The sequence below is a fragment of the Pan paniscus genome, chromosome Y, assembly GCF_029289425.2.
Source record: "Pan paniscus chromosome Y, NHGRI_mPanPan1-v2.0_pri, whole genome shotgun sequence".
NCBI lineage: Eukaryota > Metazoa > Chordata > Mammalia > Primates > Hominidae > Pan > Pan paniscus.
Genome location: NC_073273.2, coordinates 44,328,760 through 44,343,784, shown reverse-complemented (window position 1 = coordinate 44,343,784; position 15,025 = coordinate 44,328,760). Strand labels below are relative to the sequence as shown.

Sequence of the window (15,025 nt, the reverse complement as noted above, 5' to 3'; positions counted from 1 at the left end):
GGGAGTTTATTACAAGTTTGGAATGTTTCTATATGGGGGAGAAGTTTATGGAAGGTTTGGAATATCTCTGGGAGGAGGGGAGGTTATCTTGGGGCTGACATCTTTCTGGCAGTAGGGGGTTATCTCTGGGCTAGTGTGTCTCTGGATGGGGAGGAGTTTGTAATGTTTCTTGTTGGAGATGTTATTTGTGGTTTAGGATTATGCTGACTTTTGCCATTAGGCTGCTGTCCTTTGGATTTAGGCTGTTTTTTGATTAAGATGAATTTTAAAATGAGGTGCTTGTTCATGATGGCAATACTCCTGTTCTGTCAACATGACCAATAAGGACTCCAGTACTGGCACTATCCACATAAAATAGTAAACGTAGTGTGAAGCAATGCAAGTGAAAGGAGCCGGGCACATTCCTCAGCCCCGGGCTCAAAACAAACAAGCTCAGTACAAACACATCCCATCCTCCCATCCCACCACATATCGCCATGTATCTCTCAAACTTCCTGAGCCCAGTACAAACACCACCAGGAAAGTCTCCGATAAGGGGACAGCCGTTCAAAGTTTTATTGAAAGAGCGGGAACCAAAAGAATTCCTTTGTTCCCCTGTAACTTTCAGGCTATAAAAAGCAAACACTCGCATTGTTCAGGGCCCTCTTGTATGCTGTGGAATGGAGGGACCAGGTTCGAACTTGTAGTAAAGATCCTTGCCGCTTGGCTTTGACTCTGGACTCTGGTGGTCTTCTTTGGGGAACTAACGGTCTGGGCATAACATCAGCATGTATGTTGAAACTTGGCTCCACACTAAATCCAGCTTCAGGCTTAACTGTATGTAAAAAAAAAAAAGAACTGTCAAATTGTCAATGCATTTTTAACAATACTTCTTACTTTGCTTTAATCAAGAGGAAGAGCTTTAGCTATGAAAATGTTAATTAGCCAAATGTGTCCAATTCTTTATCAGGTTTTAAAGAATATTTTATAATATAATTTTTCCACATTTTTCTCACCTACTGAACGGTTCATTACCACATTGTTTCAAGAATAACCTTTTCAAATCTGTAATCTGAACTACCTTTTGGATAACTACTGAAATAGACAAATTTTTTTTTGTTTGTTTTTGTCTCTTTGGAGTCTGGGGAGGTACTAATAACATAATCCTAATAACATAACCTTTTCCGGCACATTTTGTATACAGAATTGTTATGCCCAGACCGTTAGTTCCCCAAAGAAGACCACCAGAGTCCAGAGTCAAAGCCAAGCGGCAAGGATCTTTACTACAAGTTCGAACCTGGTCCCTCCATTCCACAGCATACAAGAGGGCCCTGAACAATGTGAGTGTTTGCTTTTTATAGCCTGAAAGTTACAGGGGAACAAAGGAATTCTTTTGGTTCCCGCTCTTTCAGTAAAACTTTGAACGGCTGTCCCCTTATCGGAGACTTTCCTGGTGGTGTTTGTACTGGGCTCAGGAAGTTTGAGAGATATATGGCGATATGTGGTGGGATGGGAGGATGGGATGTGTTTGTACTGGGCTTGTTTGTTTTGAGCCCGGGGCTGAGGAATGTGCCCGGCTCCTTTCATTATTACATGTTAACTAGAATTTTTATCCTAACACTTAATGAAACCCTAAAATGTAAGAAATTCTGAACTATCAGATATGGACATTTACAGATAAGAACAATTCCACAATTTTAGAACATATTTCCCTACACTACAACCCTTTCTTAATTGGAAATGACGCAGATATGAAATGAGCATCGAAAATAACTTTTAAGATTTTAATTTACAGAAAGGGTTTACCTAAAACATTTATTCCATTCATTGTACTCAGTTGTTATACTTTATTAATTATTATTATTATTATTTTTGAGACAGTCTCGTTGTGTCTCCCAGGCTGCAGTTCAGTGGTGTAATCTCGGTTCACTGCAACTTCTGCCTCCAAGGTTCAAGTGATTCCCCTGCCTCAGCCACCCAAGTAGCTGTGATTACAGGTGTCTGCCACCACACCAGGCTAATTTTTTGTATTTTCAGTAGAGATTGGATTTCACCTTATTAGCCAAGATGGTCTCGATCTCCTGACGTTGTGACCTGCCCGCATTGGCCTCCCAAATGTGACATTTTGAATAAGAGAGACATGATACATCAATTAACACACGTAAAATGAAATTGGTTCCATGTGGAAAGGTAGGACAACTCAAAGTGGGGAGGGGGGTTGGGAACTTCCAGGTCACAGATAGGTGGGAAACAAACGGTAGCATTTTTTTGAGTTTCTGATAAGCCTTTCTGAGGGAGGCAGTCGGATATGCATTTATCTTAATGAGCAGAGGGGTGAGTTTGAATACAATAGAAGGCAGGTTGGCCCTAAGCATTCCCAGCTTGAATTTTCTCTTCAGCTTAGTGATTTTGGGGAGCCCAAAATATTTTCCTTTCATAAGTTACTCTCATTCATCAACAGAAAGCATGCAAACCAAGATAATTTTGTTTTGGCTGAGTTTATAGTTTTATAACCTTCTGTGCCAAACACTGACATGTTAAAATAGCTAGCAAAGACAAACATAAAATTCAGACAAAATGTATGCTGACAATTCAGAAGGCATTTCTATTTTTATTCTAAAATAATTTTAAAAATTATTTTAAATAATTTTAAAGCCACCTTGTTCAGTAAAGTTATATTTGAGTCACATGAACTTGAAAATTGCTTATACTTATTTACTTAATTTATGAGCACTCTTACTTATAAGCCAATTTGGTAGACACACCATATGACAATAAGTGTACATATAAATTAACACATTAGACCTGTATACACACACATAAACAAAGATCCAATAGCTTGGAACATCAGCCATGAGATAGCAACATAAGCTTGCTGATTTTAGCCTGTTTGCCCGAACAGATAATTCAGTGAAGTCTGAACCAAAATTTCTGCTGAAGGAGCCTCCATGGCAGATTTTTAAAGGCCAAACCTCCCCCGACTCCAAAGGGTACTGGGGCCAAACAGCACTAAATGAGAGTGTCACACATTAACCAGGCCCCTTGCTTAAGACAGCAGTACAAAAACCTGGATACATGCAATGTCATCCCACTTTCCCATTCAACTGCAAACTCCACTTTCCAAACAATATTCGGGACAAGCAGTATGGCAATTCAGAGAAAATTCTAAGGAGGGCTTAGTACTAGACCTCAGAACCCCTGCCAAGGGCCTCTCCTTTGGAGAGGGTGAGGTCTGAAGAATTCCCCTACCTGTGCATCCCCCAATCTTAGAGTCAGATGTCTCTGACTTTAGGAGTGTACAAGTGCCAGTTGCATGTTTTCCCTCCAGAGGGAGGGAGGAAGAGTTTTTATTTCTACAACCGGTTACAGGGAGAAGGCCTGGAAATTATTGCCAGGCCAACTCAAAATTACAAAGTTTTCCAGAGCTTCTATAGCTTCTAAGCTCTATATCTACATGTAAGTGTGCATTCATCTATGTGACATATGTGATTACTTCTTTTAATCTACAAGCAAGGTCTGAGTCCTGAAGACTTTCCTCTGGAGTCTCGGTAAATTTGCTTAATCTCAGTGGGTGCAGGTGCTGGGATGATTACACTTGTCTCCTGCTAAATCATAAAGGTTTGAGAAGTTCCTTCAGACCCCCTAACAAACTTTTTTGTGAAGGCCTGAAGAGTTTCTTCAGATCCCCAGTAAAACTTGTTTAATCATGCTTTTAAGGTTCAGGAAAGGCCTGGGGAAAACTCTTGGTGGATTTTTGTTGCATTCCAGCCTTTGTATAAGGACACTGGCTTTTTCAGCTTTTAATATTTAACTTAACCCATCAGTCAGTGCTGAAACAGTTGTTATAGAGGTCTGTGTTGGTGAGACCTGGCCTGCCACATTACCACATCCCTTAGCCCGTTTGGCTAAGGCTCTTTCAACACACTTAGGCCATGTGAAAAGTGAAAACGCATGCCTGGCACAGAATAAGTGCTCAGTAAACACATCAATTTGCTTACTGTTTGGAAGGAAACTTTATCACCCAATCCCTGATTTAAGGTAGGAGTGTATATTGCCAAGTAGTTTGTTACATTTTCTTACACCTTGATTATTTTGAAATTATGCATATGGCACTACTCAACTAAGAGAGTGTGAAAGGAAAAGTAAATGTTGGAACCCCCAAATCACTACGAGGCCAAAGAGAAAAGTCAAGTTGGGAACTGTGGCAGGCAAACCTGAGATGAGAATAAGACAAAGCTAAAAAAAAAAAAGCTACATAGGGCCGGGAGCGGTGGCTCATGCCTGTAATCCCAGCACTTTCGGAGGCTGAGACGGGTGCATCACGAGGTCAGGTGATTGAGACCATCCTGGCTAACGTGGTGAAACCCCGTCTCTACTAAAAATACAATATATATATATATTAGCCAGGCATGGTGGTGGGCGCCTGTAGTAACAGCAACTTGGGAGGCGGAGGCAGGAGAATGGCGTGAACCTGGGAGGTGAGCTTGCAGTGAGCTGAGATCGTGCCACTGCACTCCAGCCTGGGTGACAGAGAAAGACTCTGTCTGAGAAAAAAAAAAAAAAAAAAGCTACATAGATTCCTCACAATTGCCCCAAAAGAGAAATTCATTGTGGACCTCAAGGTCTTTTTTTTTGAGACAGAGTCTGGCTCTGCTACCCAGGCTGGAGTGCAGTGTCGCGATCTCGGCTCACTGCAACCTCTGCCTCACACATTCAAGTGATTCTCCTGCCTCAGCATCCCGAGTAGCTGGGACTACAGGCACGTGCCACCATGCCTGGCTACTTTTTTGTATTTTCAGTAGAGACAGCGTTTCACCGTGTTAGCCAGGATCGTCCTGATCTCCTGAGCTCGTGATCTGCCCGCCTCTACTATGAGCTTTCATTTTTGTCACTGCAGGAAAGGCTTGACTGCTGGCATCCTTATAATTTGATAAGGCCATGATTTCCCATGCTCCCCATTCCATGAACGTTAATGGTAGGAACTGGAAGCTGGGTTCGTTTTTTGTTCTTAGCCAGTTGAGTAGGATAACGGGAGAATAAGAAAAGAAGGTTTACGTCTCCTGCAACATTTGCAAGTCTACTCTGAGCTGCATCACACATAGGAATGAGGGACCACACCTGGAACAGATTTAAAAAAAAAACAGGTCCTTCACCCTTCTGGGCAGGACAATTATTCCTATTCACTCCTTGGCATTCAGGTAACACAAGAGAGTGATCCTAGCTAATTGCCCTCAATTTCCAAGGAACTACAGGGAAACAGCCACTGAAAGACCAAAAAAGAAAAGGAAAAAAAAATTATAAAAGACCCAGATACCTTAAACAAACTGAGCAGTGGTGATTTGGTGCCTCCACACGGAAACTCCTAGATTCACTGCCCACAGCCAGAAACCTGCAGTTGCCTCTGTGTTTAGGCACTGCCCACCAAGGGTCTCAAATTGGAAAGGGCAGAGGTTCTATGCCCAGCCATGCACCTCAAGATCTTTACTCCAAAGCAGTTCTGTTTAATTTCACCCTGGCGACCTACATTGGTAGCTCATCTTCACAGGTGCAAGACAGAAAGTCCTCCATCTGCACATCTGCAACAAATGCCTATCTCATTGTTTCCTCTGCTACGCTGTTTATGTAAAAATACAGACTCACTGAGCCAGACTATGAAAGTAATTGACTATTCCTCTACCCTTCCTGTTTTTTTGTTTTTTGTTTTTTTTGTCAGAGTTTCCAAAGCGATTCTCCTGCCTCAGCCTCCTGAGTAGCTGGGATTACAGGCATGTGCCAACACGCCCAGCTAATTTTTGCATTTTTAGTAGAAACAGGATTTCCCCATGTTGGTCAGGCTGGTCTTGAACTCCCAACTTCAGGTGATCCATCTGCCTCAGCTTCCAAAAGTGCTGGGATTACAGGTGTGAGCTGCCACACCCGGCCTCTACCCTTCCTGTTACAGTTAAATTGTGTATTTAGTGAAAGGCTGATCAGAGACCCAAAATAATGCAACCATTTGTCTCTTATGACATCAAATTCTACCTTCCCACTGCCCCAGCCCCCCACCAAGCCACCCCAATGTCCTGCACCATTTACAGCTTACATCTTGCCTTCCTAAAATGTATGAAACCAACCTGTGCACTGGCCACGAGAGAGAGAGAGAGAGAGAGAGAGAGAGAATGAATAACCAGAAAGGAACACAAGGAAACTTTTGGAGGTGATGGAGATGTTCATTACCTCGATTGTGATGGTAGTATCGTGGGTTTACGCCTATGTCCATACTCATCAAATTGTACACATTAAGGAAGTGCAGCTTCATTTGACTGGTTGTTTTTTTGTTTTAATTTAATTTAATTTAGTTTATTTTGAGACGGAGTCTCGCTCTGTCGCCCAGGCTGGAGTGCAGTGGCGCGATCTCGGCTCACTGCAAGCTCCGCCTTCCGGGTTCATGCCTTTCTCCTGCCTCAGCCTCCCAAGTAGCTGGGACTACAGGCGCCCGCCACCACGCCCGGCTAATTTTTTGCATTTTTATTTTTAGTAGAGACGAGGTTTCACCGTGTTAGCCAGGATGGTCTCGATCTCCTGACCTCGTGATCCGCCCACCTCGGCCTCCCAAAGAGCTGGGATTACAGAAGTGAGCCACTGTGCCCGGCCTGGCTGGTTGTTTTTTGTATATCAATTCTGTCAGGCGGACGCGCGTGAAAAATTCCAATGGAAGCTGTGACCACACACACGCCTGCGCGGTACAATTTACATAGCCGACTTCACTCTCTTAAAAGTGAATTGTTCTGCAGGTTTTACGACATGGACAGAGCTGTGCAGCCATCATCACGAGCTAATCCAAAGCAAGGTATTCGACTTAAAATTCAAATGCCATAAAACCTATCCTTTCAATGTTTACGGTACAGACGATTTTAGTACTTTCCCAAACCTATGAAATTGGCCCCAATCCTGAACAACGAATGATTTGTCTCGAAACAAATCATGATTTTGCAATCACAGCATGTCACAGTCACAAAGAATCATATAGGTTATTTCTTACGATTGGCATTTTTTTAAGGCTCCTAAATCGTGCTGTTTCAGGACTTTTGCTAAATATTTTGAAGGTCGGCGAAAGATAAGTTTAAGAGTGTAAACTGCGTCCTCCCAGCTCAGCCAACTTGACGGGGGGGTAGGCACAACAAAAAGTCCTGCGGCATAAGTGACACCTGTAAATCAGTATCAGAAACTGAAAATGCTAAGAAATTCAGTTTCAGGATGTGAACTCTACAGCGGAAGAATAAGAAACTGGAACTAAACTTCTCACTCATCTGACTTCCTGCGGTTTACGACAACAGAATTTGGTTGCACCGGAAAAGAACAGATTCTCTTCCGTCGCAGAGTTTCGCTATGGTAAGACCGATACTTCCTAACTCCTAGTATATCTGCCTCCATCATTTGAAAAAGGGCCGTTCTACCTTGGCGATGTTTCACTTTTCGGTCGCCCCTACTTGGTGGGTGGGAATGCTGCTGGTGCTGCTTCAGGAAACCCGATTTGGAGAGGGGAGGTCTGAGAAGAGTGTGTCTCGTTGTGCTCGGTCTGGGGGCCGTCACGTGAGTCCATCCTTGACGCAGCCCGGCAGTGGCTTTTTACCCGGATTAGCTTATTTTCACACGTTGAAGCAGCCTGAGATTCGCTTGGAGAACACTGTGGACGCTCTCTTGACGGATGCTAGGGAGACCCGCCAAGTTTTCAAAGGTCTGTGCTTTGCGTGGTCTCTTCTGGGGTCTGGCAGGAAGTAATATTTGTTCAAAACGGGGCGTCAGTATGGGCTGGACGATCTTTTCTCCTTGAATCAGGTATTACCCGTTAGCAGTTCCTACAGCTGAAGATGAGGACATTTCACTGTCAGCGGAAACGAATTTCTCTGAGTTTCGTGTCCTTTTCAGGCCCGGGGCCCCAAGAAGCACTTAAAGCGTGTTGCAGCGCCGAAGCATTGGATGCTTGACAAACTAACGGGTGTATTTGTGAGTATAACTTTGTTTTTTTTGTTGTTTTTTTTTGTCAAGAGTACATGCTAAATACCTGTGGCTCGGTATTTCTTGGGGGCGGCGTTTGCTTGTTTGTTATGTGGGATTTTCGTTGGTAAAGACTTCCCGCACCCTGAACTTGTCCTTGCACTTTTCTGTGCCACAAAGGGCCAGGATGTCACGTCCCGATGGTTTCCTTTGCTGTTTTAGCTCCCCACTTCAGAGGGCACTTCTGAGCCCAGAGCTGGGTGGGTTAATGAATGTGTCCAATTCCACATAAGAAAGGAGTTCAGTGACAGTCCGCTGAGTCCCCATTAATAATCAAATGCGTTTAATTTAAAGTTACCCCTTGTTTTAGAGGGTGGAGTAGCTGCTTTTTACGTTGAGCCCGAGTTACTGGTTTAATAGTAAAGGCTACAGGAGCCCACGAAACAAGGGCAAGAAGTTGTGTGAGAAAGTCTGGAGGCTCTTGAACCCAACCTTGAATACCTGGCAGGATGAGGGCAGTATACTCAGAGGCACAGGAGGCAAGCATCTCACAAGGAGACTAGGCAATTTCCACATTGATGGTGTGGTCACACTAGGAGAGAGTGGTTAAAGCTGTAAAGTCTTGGTCTTCTGAGACAGAGAGGAGCCAGTGTGAAGAAGACAGAATCGAGGCGCTTAAGATGCCAAGGGTTTTTTGAGCAGGAATAAATGTGGTAAGAGACTATATTTAGCTCTGAGGGTCTCCATTTAGGAGGCACTTAGTAACTAACTTGATTTGGCCTCTTCTTGGTACAGTTTGAACTCTGAACACTGAGTAGTAGAAACTTGTCTTCCTTGTTCTGATATTTTCAGAGAGAACATAGGCAGTGTGTTGGCTGGGGACCTGGATTTGCAACCTGTCCCTGTCAGTTTCTGCTTCCAAGTGCTACCTCTGCTACTGTCACCTACTATTTGACCTCCCTGGATGGGCCATTGTTTTCTCTATTGTTAAGTGGATGAGCAAGGCACTGTTTTTAAGAAGACTTGCTGGGAACTTGGTCCCTTAGTCTTGTGGGTTCCTCTCCTTTTCCCTGTGACATTGATGAAAGTGTGTGGTTAATGATCGCGAGTCCGTTTTAAGAGAGACAAAGCTAGAGAGGGATCTGTAGAAGCAGCTTGAACGGTCTCCATTGGAAGGGATTCTTGTGTGATCAAGCTTAAAAGGTAATTGGGGAGTGGTGTTCAAGACAGACCTTGAGACTTTATATGTACTGGTAGCAGATATCCTAAGGACAGTATAACACCAAAACTGCGAGAGTATAGGTTACAGGATTTGTTGCGGTGTGAATTTGATGACACTTAAGCCGGCAAGCAGCCAAGAGAGGAGGAACACACATTGGGTATTACAGGGTGGTCCTGCAACATCAGCAGGGCTTGTGTGGAACTTTGAAGCCTGGCATGGTGAGAGAGTAGTAGAATATGTCTTCATAAGGTTTTGGGTAAAGCGTAAGCTACACTTGAGATACATGGGATGTAGTGTTGTGTTCAAGGGAGGTTTGAGGAAGGAGTATGAGTGGCAGTGGTGCTTGGGGCAGGGCAAAATGTGGAGATGGTTGTGAGGCTAGATTTCGGGAAGGAAGGGGCACAAAATGAGATTTCCATGGTTGGGGATATGACCTTCCTAACAAGACAGACCTCTAAACTAATAAAATAATTGCCCTCTTGTATTCCTCTTCCCCACAACAAGTTAAGTTCAGCTGAACTTATGCAGAACTAAAGTACGTCATCTGCTCAATCTGGTTACATAAGGAGTGGATCTTCATAGATTAGGTTACCTTTCCTTGTCTTCTACAGGCACCTCGTCCATCGACAGGTCCCCACAAGCTGAGGGAATGTCTTCCCCTGATCGTCTTCCTCAGGAATAGACTCAAGTATGCGTTGACTGGAGATGAGGTAAAGAAGATATGTATGCAACGTTTCATCAAAATTGATGGCAAGGTTCGAGTGGATGTTACATACCCTGCTGGATTCATGGGTAAGGAAAGAGTTCTTTGTTTTGTTTTGAAGAAGGAACAGGTCGAGAGAAGGACAAGATGTAGGGCTCTCATGTTGCCAGTGATAAAACCGGACACTGAACTTCAGATTTCTGCGGAAGTTACTGCTGGTCCTTTCAGAAGGAGGGATAGGGAGAGAAGTGGCAAGGCTCAAGTGAAAAGCTGGAAAGGGGTTGATAATGTAAATGGGATGAGGCCAGCAGTGGCTGCATGCTGGCAGATTATCAAAGTTAGGCTCCTACCTTCCCGTCAGAGACTAGGAGACAGAGGAGCTGTCCTTAGGTGTTGGCTGGAACAAACAGTAAATTCTTTTGGCAGCCTTGAGTTTTCTCAGGCAGGCACTTTGAGGCAGACTGGGCTCATCTTGAGCTTTTAGAAGCTATGTTAGTGTTGAGGTCTTCATAGGTCAAGGTTGAAGCTTAGCCAAGAAGAGGGCTCAGAGGAAACTGGCTAACGATTGGTCAAGGAGAGAATCTTTGTCAGTGAACCGGGTTTTGGCTCTGTCTTCCCACTTCGTTGATGACTTAACTATTCTGGATCTCCAAGGATGGATTTGCAGCTTTTTTTGGGGGGGAGGAGGGGCAGAAGGGTCACACACCTCTAGGGAAAAAGTGTACCAAGAGGGGAGGTAGGGAAAGGTAAGGAATTCTGACCTAGTGCTTTGTTCACCCTTTTCATGGTGAAAGGCTCAATACAGCTTTTTAGCCTAGCATTGTCCAGACAGCAGGGGGATGATTACTTTGTCAGGTGTGGATGCTACCGAGTGGATGGGCTTCCAGGCCGGACATTCCTAGGATCCAGCCACTGAGTTAGAAAAGACAGACCTTCCTTTTCTTACTTTCCTTCCTTCCTCTTTTTTTTTTTTTTTAGCATTTTGCTTTCTTTCTCAAAACCCCAAATCCTGAGTGAGGCAGGACTCCTGATAAGCGAAGTCATGGAGGGCGTAAAGGGGGCCAGGACATTGATTGGGCAGCCTGCTGAGCCTGGAGCCTTGCTTGCTTAAATGTGAGGTCTGCTTGTTCATTTGGTTTCCTGGTATTTGTGGGTGTGCTCATGTATGTTTTCTCCTCAGGATCCTGAGTGCGTTAACCCAGAACACAGTCTCAAGCAGCCATTGCACAAGAACATAGGAAGCAATAGAGCAGCCATAAATGTATTCACTTTCTTTTGTTGGATGACATGTATTGGGACAGGAGCAGGGGTAGGTTGGTTTCATTCAAGCACCTCCGTCAAGCGCTGGGGACTCCTAGGCTGCTAAAACGTTCTCAGGTTCAACCTGGCATAGAGTGTTTCTGCTGTGCAGGCAAAAGAAACTTTGTGTTAACGATGTTCCTTATACCCTTTTGTGATCAGATGTCATCAGCATCGAGAAGACAGGTGAACATTTCCGCCTGGTCTATGACACCAAGGGCCGTTTTGCTGTTCACCGCATCACAGTGGAAGAGGCAAAGGTACGTTGGCGCAAGTCAAGTGAGCTTTGTAATTTCCAGACAGATAGGTCTGTTGCTAAGTTTGTCAGAGGGTGTTTAAGCCAGATTCCAGGAATATTTCCTATCTCTACTTGTTTGTCTGGTTGTTTAATCCAGGCATGTAAGTGCACACTGATAGAAAGTAATGGATTTTCCACACGAGACTGTTTTAGAAACGGGATTACAAGTAAGGAGTTCTCTGAAGGACAAGATATTTCTGTACAGGAAAGATCTGTGATATTGACCAGGAAGGCCTGGGTAGAAATCCAGATTTCTTGTCATTCATTAATTGTGTAACTGCAGGCAACAGTACATAGAACCTTTTTTGAGTCTTTGTTTTCCTTGTAAATGGTGATAATATGCTTTCCTGCCAGGTTGCTGTGACTATGTTAGTAGTAGTGCTGCCTTGCACTTGCTAGACATAGAAGATGATTGACTTCCTGATGTCTGCCTCTGCCCTTAAAACTCCCTCTTCCCTCCCCAGATTTAATGGCTGAAGTTGCAAGGAAACTTTCAAGGGAGTTGCTTTCTGTGTGGACAGCACCTTCCATTTTTCTGTGTAGGGAAGACCTCTTTGGAAACCAGGATCACCCCTCAGTCATCCATTCCTCTTTTCCCTGGATTTAGGGTCATGGGGTGACTTTATTTTTCACATGACCCAATCACTGTTACAGTGACCAGATGCCATCTGAATATGAGATGCATTCTGTAAGTGAATCACAACGTTTCATTGGATGTGTTTCTACTTAGTTTAACCGGCTTGCCTTTTTCTCTGTTATTTCTCTGGGGGAAACACATTAGAGTCCCTAAAGGAATTGACAAATATCGGTTGTTTGGTTGTTTCTGACTTATTTGGTCGTGTCCCTTGATGCAGGGTCCATTGTGTTTTTGTGGATTCGCCCACAGGAGGTACTTTGTTTTAGATGGTAGGAACTAGGCCTTGAATCATGCAGTGTGTTCAGGCGCGTAGGGTGTTGGGTTCTTTTGTACCTAAAAGGTAGAAAGCACAGAGGAAATCAAATCTGATGACTGGTTTCTGCTTTGTATGTAATTTGGATCTCAAGAGACAATGCAGATTGGTAGTCCCTGTGAATTTTTAAGTAGGGGGAGATGGAGTGGGACAAGGAGATACTGGAGTGTTGTTAATACCTAGTACTGGCCCTACCAGATTGGCCAGCCAGGGTGTAAAAATCTTGTGTCCAGGAGACTATCGCATAGTAGCGAGAAGTGCCAAATGGTTGCCCTGGGTTAGGGTATTGGCCTTATCCTTGTGTAACAGGTGAGAGACTTGGGGAAGTTTTGATTGAGCTTATTTGTTTGCTGGTTGTTTCTTTGGGCAGCTGGAAGGGAGCATTCCCTGTCACAAACCCCACCCAGTTTAGCTTGGCTTGAGCCAAGGACACAGCGAGTTCAGAGTGGAGAATCAGAGGCTCCTGGGATGTCAGTTATGTCAGGGACACACCAGGGAGCCTTTTCATAGTTTATTAATCCACCAGGTAGCATAGGTTAGTGGAGAGACAGAACATCCAAACAGCCCTCCACCCTTGAAAATAAGACTAGAAAAGTGGTATTTTGCGGGTCTTGGGAAAACAGCCTGATGGATTTCAGACATAATATTTCCCCGTAACAACTTGGTATTAATTGTTGAAGACCAAGGAAATGGAAGTCACTGGATTTAAGAATGGGAGATTAGGTCTGTTTTTGTGGGTGATTGCCATTACAGTGGATGGGAGAAAAAGAAAGACTTTGGGTGAGCCCATGATGAACTTGCACACGAGTAATGGGAACTAAGGCAGTGCCTGTTCCCATTGTGAGTGGGGGTAGAGAGCACAAGTATCACCTGGAAGATGGCAAAGAAGACAGGGGTTTAGAATATACATCCCCAGCTGTGGTGTGGAGGAAGCACATGTGGAACAGGGTGATTGAATATTTGGTGGTAGGATAAGATGGTAGCTGCAGATCTTGGTGAAATACATGGATGCTTGAGAGAGTTGTGGATGGAAGGACAGTACCTTAATGCTTTGGGTTCAGCTTGCCTTGCAACTTGCAAGTAGATGATAAGACAGAAGTAAGTGCTGACTGAAATAGAGGACTGAAACACTGCTCAAAAGAGTTACGGTAGATGCTGTCTGAATAGTTGCCACAGAAACCTCATTGATACTGGGCAGCTTGTGTTCAGTGATAGGTGTGCATGGGGAGAGGGAGATTTCATATTGCAGAAGGTTTATGAACGGGATCTAGGTGGTGCAGGTTCTGTTTCCTGAAAAGTAGAAAATACTGGTTAAAGAAATCAAAAAGAGAAAATCAGAGTAACCAACCAAACAGAGACTTGGGTTTATGGATTACCATTCTTGAACGTTGAGAAGACTGAATCTCATAAAGGTGACAGTTATTCTCAAAGTAGAAGATACGGGACAGTGACTAGAAAGAGGCAGAAAGAGGGAGTTTCTTTTAAGATAGTGGGTGATGTTTGCCAATTGGTTTTAGAGAATTGGAGACTGGTGCAAAAGGAGATGATCAAGACCATGAGTGGGGAGACTAGCGCCTTTTTGGTGGGCAAGGAAGAAGACAGGTGGAGGGAATAGGCAGTTGAAGTTTAAGTTTCAGAAAAGATGGAACCTGGGCAGTTAGATCTGTTTCTGAGGGAGGCCAGCTGGGAAAGATTTCATACTAGTTTGTGTAGGTGTTGTACAAAGGGCAGTGGAAACTTGAAGCGAAGAGTTTATCTGTGGTTTGAGAGGGACAGCGTAGAATGCTCTCAGTGGAGCCTCACCTTTGACATTCATTTTGGAGAATGACAGGAGGCCTCACCTTGCAGTCAAGATTGTATGGAAAGGGTGTCAATGGGGCAGGCATGTTGTAGTAGGTGGTGATGTGATTACAAATTATGACTGGTCAAGACTGCTGAGCAGACAGATGGTAGAGTTGAGGTTTTCTTGTGGTAGAGTGCTATTCAACAGTTAAGAATAAACTTTTTCTCTGTAGTTCTCCTATTAAAATAAATCTGAAAAAATTCAGTAATTTTTTTGGATACAGGTGTTTTTTGGGTTACATGAGTGAATTATCCAGTGGTGAGTTCTGAGATTGTAGTGCACCCATCACCTTAGTAGTGTACATTGAACATAATGTGTAGTTATTTTTATCCCTGGCCCCCTCCCAACCTCCCTCGTCTGAGCCTCTGGCCCCCTCCCAACCTCCCTCGTCTAAGTCTCTGAAGCCCGTTATATCACTCTGTATGCCTTTGCATACTCATAGCAAGATAGGGGTTTTGGTTTTCCACTCCTGTGTTATTTCACTTTGAATAATGGCTTCCAGGTCCATCCATGTTGTTGCAAAAGGCATTATTTTGTTCTTTTCAATGGCTGTTTTTCTCCAAACTTCTGTCTCTGAGAGTGCTCAGAAACTGACACATTCTGGAGGCTACCCTGTCTAAGCATTTTGCTTAGATATGCGTGGCTTACATATACCTAGGCTCAGCTACCTTTTATTTCCCTGGCTCCCAACCCTCTCTTTTTCTCTCAGACATTTCCTTTTGTCTCAGACATTTTATTATAAGCAGTTGGTTTG

The 15,025-nt window shown here is 43.9% G+C and overlaps 2 protein-coding genes across 4 annotated transcripts in view; both read left to right on the top strand.

Moving 5' to 3' along the window:
- The window catches only part of XG (Xg glycoprotein (Xg blood group)), an 89,094-nt gene extending 87,537 nt beyond the window's left edge, over positions 1-1,557 (top strand). Inside the window, exon 5 of the mRNA XM_063602034.1 lies at positions 1,184-1,557. Coding sequence (XP_063458104.1) covers positions 1,184-1,340 — 157 coding nt within the window. The 3' untranslated portion in view covers positions 1,341-1,557. The remainder of the gene's footprint in view (positions 1-1,183) is intronic.
- A 2,684-nt stretch (positions 1,558-4,241) lies between these two features.
- Positions 4,242-15,025, top strand: part of RPS4Y1 (ribosomal protein S4 Y-linked 1) — a 28,156-nt gene continuing 17,372 nt past the window's right edge. For 2 of the 3 annotated variants that reach the window (XM_055107045.2, XM_063602032.1), the window contains exons 1-4: positions 4,242-7,350; positions 7,888-7,965; positions 9,790-9,970; positions 11,343-11,440. In XM_055107045.2, the coding sequence (XP_054963020.1) occupies positions 7,348-7,350; positions 7,888-7,965; positions 9,790-9,970; positions 11,343-11,440 (360 nt within the window). In that variant the 5' untranslated portion in view covers positions 4,242-7,347. Of the gene's footprint in view, positions 7,697-7,887; positions 7,966-9,789; positions 9,971-11,342; positions 11,441-15,025 lie in introns of all 3 variants that reach the window. The other variant, XM_055107044.2, reaches the window with a different exon arrangement.